The 4,069-nt window shown below is 37.6% G+C and overlaps 1 protein-coding gene across 1 annotated transcript; it reads left to right on the top strand.

Annotated features, from left to right (window-relative positions):
- Nucleotides 1-1,762: 1,762 nt before the first annotated feature.
- On the top strand, nt 1,763-3,836 carry LOC103702676 (photosystem II 22 kDa protein, chloroplastic). The gene is made up of 4 exons (XM_008785205.3): nt 1,763-2,147; nt 2,247-2,360; nt 3,067-3,310; nt 3,425-3,836. Exons 1-4 carry the CDS (start codon nt 1,929-1,931, stop codon nt 3,670-3,672), a joined length of 825 nt encoding a protein of 274 aa, XP_008783427.2. The 5' UTR covers nt 1,763-1,928; the 3' UTR covers nt 3,673-3,836.
- The last annotated feature ends 233 nt before the right edge of the window (nt 3,837-4,069 follow it).

Below are 4,069 nucleotides of genomic sequence, written 5' to 3'. Positions count from 1 at the left end.
CACACTAAAACTTAAGGTCGTTTGGTAGCATATCTGCTGAGAAAAATTCTTGTATGATAGGTTTCACATAGCATTTGTTATCATCTTCTGCATTTATTTTCATTCTTTTACTACTTGAACTTTCTTAAATTGTTTTAGTGTGCACTTTGCTCGCAGGTTTCAGTAGAGGAAGATTTTTTTTCTTTTTTCAAAGAAAAAAAATTAGACATAAGTTAGTTTAATCTAATATTTTTAGATAATAAAATAACAAGCAACCACCACTGCTCAAGCTGTAGGGAAGAACAAACATAAGACGAAGAAAAAGCCACCCAAATTATGGCTAGAAGCTTGAACTATAAATTGACAAAACTAATTAATATCATCTAATAAGCGAAGGAACTATATAGGATGTTCTTGTGAGTAGATGCTTTCCAACAGTTAGCAGATAGCAAACAAGTACATCTGATGACTTGTAAAATTGACTTGTTGGTGGTTCACTTGAACATTCTAGCATTTCTCTCCAACCATATACCCCAGCAGATGATGGCGACTATAAGTTCCAACCTCTTTCTTTCATCTTGTCTTCACTTTAGGACTCCTCGAATTGGTCCAAGTGTCAGGGAGAACTAGAGAGTGATTTAATTTTTAAGCCATGACAAAATGCTTCTCAAATATCTGGACATAAGCAGAATGTGGTTCACAGCTTCCTCTTGAAAAGATTGCAAGACACGTGCAAGAGACAACCCATTTTCTTTTTCCTAATACTTTTGGCAGATTAGATCTTTTTTCTAAAAAAAATCAAGAGAAATTCTGATCTTTTTTGGGCTCTGAACTCATCAAACAAAAGAAATAAGATCATCATTGTTGATGAATTGGTAGAAGCTTCTCGATGAGAAGATGCCATGCTCGTATCGCATTTTATTCTTTTTATCAGAAGTAATCTCATGCAAGGTGGACATGAGTTTCTTAAAACTCCATTTGAAGCTTCTATATAATCAAAGTTCTAAACCTGCCACCCAAATCCGACCACCATCATATCATTGCATCTACTATGAAACTACATCATCCTTATTATACAAAGAAAAGTTTGGGAAGGGGCTAACATTATTTCCTTTGATCTTCTCATGTTTGAGGACTTCCTCTTAGAATATGGAGGCTAAACTAGTTAGGATCCTCGAAGCCTCCTCAGGACTTCTCTCATAATAATTTAACCAAATACAAGGATTAATCTAAAGTTCATCATAAATATTACACTATCAATTAACATAATAGTACCATTCCACCCTATATATATATATAATTTATAGGTGAAAATTTCGAAATGATTTCAACATTTTATTCATCATTTTGCTTGATTATTTAAACAATTAGCCCTTGAAAGAATCAGAAATCAATCATCTAGAAGCATATGAATTTTTTGATATGAGAACTTTGTATGTCATAGCTAGGAATATCCCAAGAACTACATGGACAAATACTTGGAGGACCACAGATCTGATAAGAGACATGACCGGCTCAAAACCAACCATCCATTCTCATTTAATTTATCTGAAAAAACTCATCAAAAAAGAATTTATTTGAACAAAAAAAAAAGAAAAAGAAAACCTGTCTCTCATGCCAAGGGGTACTTCCCAACAAATTATTGCATACAAGGTGTAAGGCGTGGTTCACTCAAGGTCACAAATTCTAAAGACAAGAGAAGGGAGTCATTCCTCCTGAACCACAGAATAACAATGGCAGTATGTTATAAGATTAGCTCCATGTAAATGACTTTGGAAACGTGGTCTCCTTACTGCCCATCACAGCCCACAGACCCTATCCGCATCCCTGCGACAAGCTTGAATCTCTGAAGCAAATCCCACCCTCTCATTTAAGCACAAGATCCTCTCCTTCACATAAAAAATTGGCAAGGAATTCAGATAGTCCGATACCGAGGCCAGCACATAGCTATGGTTCACGCCGTGTTCACGTCTGGACTTGGTGCCCATTTGCCGGATTCCAAGAGAGAGCCGTTGCTCCAATCGCAGCTTCGCCGTCTCCGGCCGACACCATTCTCCCATCTCCTCCTGTCTCAGCCTTCTCACAAGCAACTACCGTCACCTTCTTATTCTTCCTATACCCCAGTTCTTGCTCTATTCAAGTCTAAAACCAAGGCTCCACCAAAGAAGGTTGAAGTCTGTTTTTATTTCACCTCATGATACTAACCAAGTTTGTATATCTGGATCTTGTATTCCATGGCTAACTCTTGTTTGTGCTTGTTTCTACAGGTAGAGAAGGCCAAGCCAAAAGTTGAAGATGGTATCTTCGGTACCTCTGGGGGCATTGGTTTCACCAAGCAGAACGAGCTCTTTGTTGGCCGTGTCGCCATGATTGGATTTGCAGTGAGTGAATTCAGTTCTACTTCTAATTGGACATGCAGCTATTTCTCTTTACTTTCTTAACCTATCCAGTCAGTATATTTTTCATATAGAAAATAAGAGTAGTGAACTATTGGGAGTTAATTACTAGAAATACAAATAGTAAAATGAAATGTAAGCCTTCTCGGTGCAGCCCTTGTAAGTATCTAACCTCAATCTTTAGATCATCTAACTGAAGAATATGCAGGCAGTAGTCTCGTTTTTTTTTTTCTGAGTATTAAATCTTCAAGAAATCTCCAAGATCATGCAGCCAAATTTTTAAATATTCTTTGATGATCTTTTAGATATTTGGCTGCATAATCTTGGAGATTTTTTGAAGATTTATACGATCAACAATTAGGCTAATACTGGGAAACAACTTTAATCAATAAACAGAACACAAGCAATTGGCTCCTAGTATTTGATTCTTATCACTGTGGCCATTTCACCTTAAAATTGTAACAACTAACAATCACATTGCTCGTAACCATCCAATCTATATGGCTATTCGGTTAACGTTATGCATGAGAATCCATCGAAGGTTATGTGACTAGGATCTTAAAGCCTAATCTCTCCCTTTTAATGAAAAATATATATATCTAGAGAGAGAGAATTCATTGAAGCTTATGCTATATCATTCTGGTTCTTTACGTTGTGTATTCGAAGTTTCGAAAGTGGTCGATATTTGCAGGCATCACTGCTAGGAGAAGCAATCACAGGCAAAGGAATCCTAGCACAATTGAATCTGGAAACTGGAATACCAATATACGAAGCAGAGCCACTTCTCCTGTTCTTCATCCTTTTCACTCTCCTTGGAGCAATTGGAGCTCTCGGCGACCGTGGTAGGTTTGTAGATGATCCACCCACAGGGCTTGACAAGGCAGTCATCCCTCCTGGAAAGGGCATTCGGTCTGCTTTAGGACTAAAGGAAGGAGGTAACCACAATTTCTTGGCTCCAAATTATGTGTTCATGTTACTTAGAAATAAATGAAGTTGAGCATTCTTCTGTTCCCAGCTTCCTTAAATGCTGTTCACGTTCTGTTTTGAAGGTCCCTTGTTTGGGTTTACAAAGTCCAATGAGCTCTTTGTTGGAAGATTAGCACAGCTGGGGATTGCATTCTCTATAATTGGAGAAATTATCACAGGAAAAGGAGCTCTAGCGCAGTTAAACATTGAGACAGGCGTGCCTATCAATGAAATCGAGCCGCTTGTGTTGTTCAATGTTCTTTTCTTCTTCATTGCAGCATTGAATCCAGGAAATGGTAAGTTTGTTACCGACGTGGACGAAGAGGAGTAAGAGAGGAGGCAAAAAGCTGTCTTGGTATTAGTCTCTGCAATCAAATCATTTTGTTGCTGCTATGTGTAGTTAAGTAGTCAGAATTGTAATATGAGTAGCAGTGCAACTGCAAAGTTGAATTGGAGATAAAATCATCGGTAATCTTTACCCATCTCTATTTCTCACTTTGTTGCATCTAGACCATAATATGGTATGAAAGTGGATTTCCTTTGTCGAAGTTTACTCCGAGCTAGGGGTGGCAATCGGGTCGGATCGAATAAGATACAGATTAGGTCGAATATATGGTAGATCAAAAATTTATTGACTCGAACCCGACCTGTTTATCGAGTGAGTCAAAAAAATCCAATTCCAAACTTGACCATTTCGTTAAATAGGTAATTTAGCTTGATTTATAATG

Source organism: Phoenix dactylifera, chromosome 1 (genome assembly GCF_009389715.1).
Source record: "Phoenix dactylifera cultivar Barhee BC4 chromosome 1, palm_55x_up_171113_PBpolish2nd_filt_p, whole genome shotgun sequence".
Lineage (NCBI taxonomy): Eukaryota > Viridiplantae > Streptophyta > Magnoliopsida > Arecales > Arecaceae > Phoenix > Phoenix dactylifera.
This window is presented reverse-complemented; position numbering and strand designations above follow the sequence as displayed.

What these genes read in the sequence shown, in the direction of transcription:
- LOC103702676 (XM_008785205.3), top strand. Translation starts at nt 1,929, where the DNA reads ATGGTTCACGCCGTGTTCACGTCTGGACTTGGTGCCCATTTGCCGGAT. An exon ending in CCAAGGCTCCACCAAAGAAG is followed by an intron (nt 2,148 to 2,246) that starts GTTGAAGTCTGT and finishes TTGTTTCTACAG; the next exon opens with GTAGAGAAGGCCAAGCCAAA. An exon ending in TTTAGGACTAAAGGAAGGAG is followed by an intron (nt 3,311 to 3,424) that starts GTAACCACAATT and finishes TCTGTTTTGAAG; the next exon opens with GTCCCTTGTTTGGGTTTACA.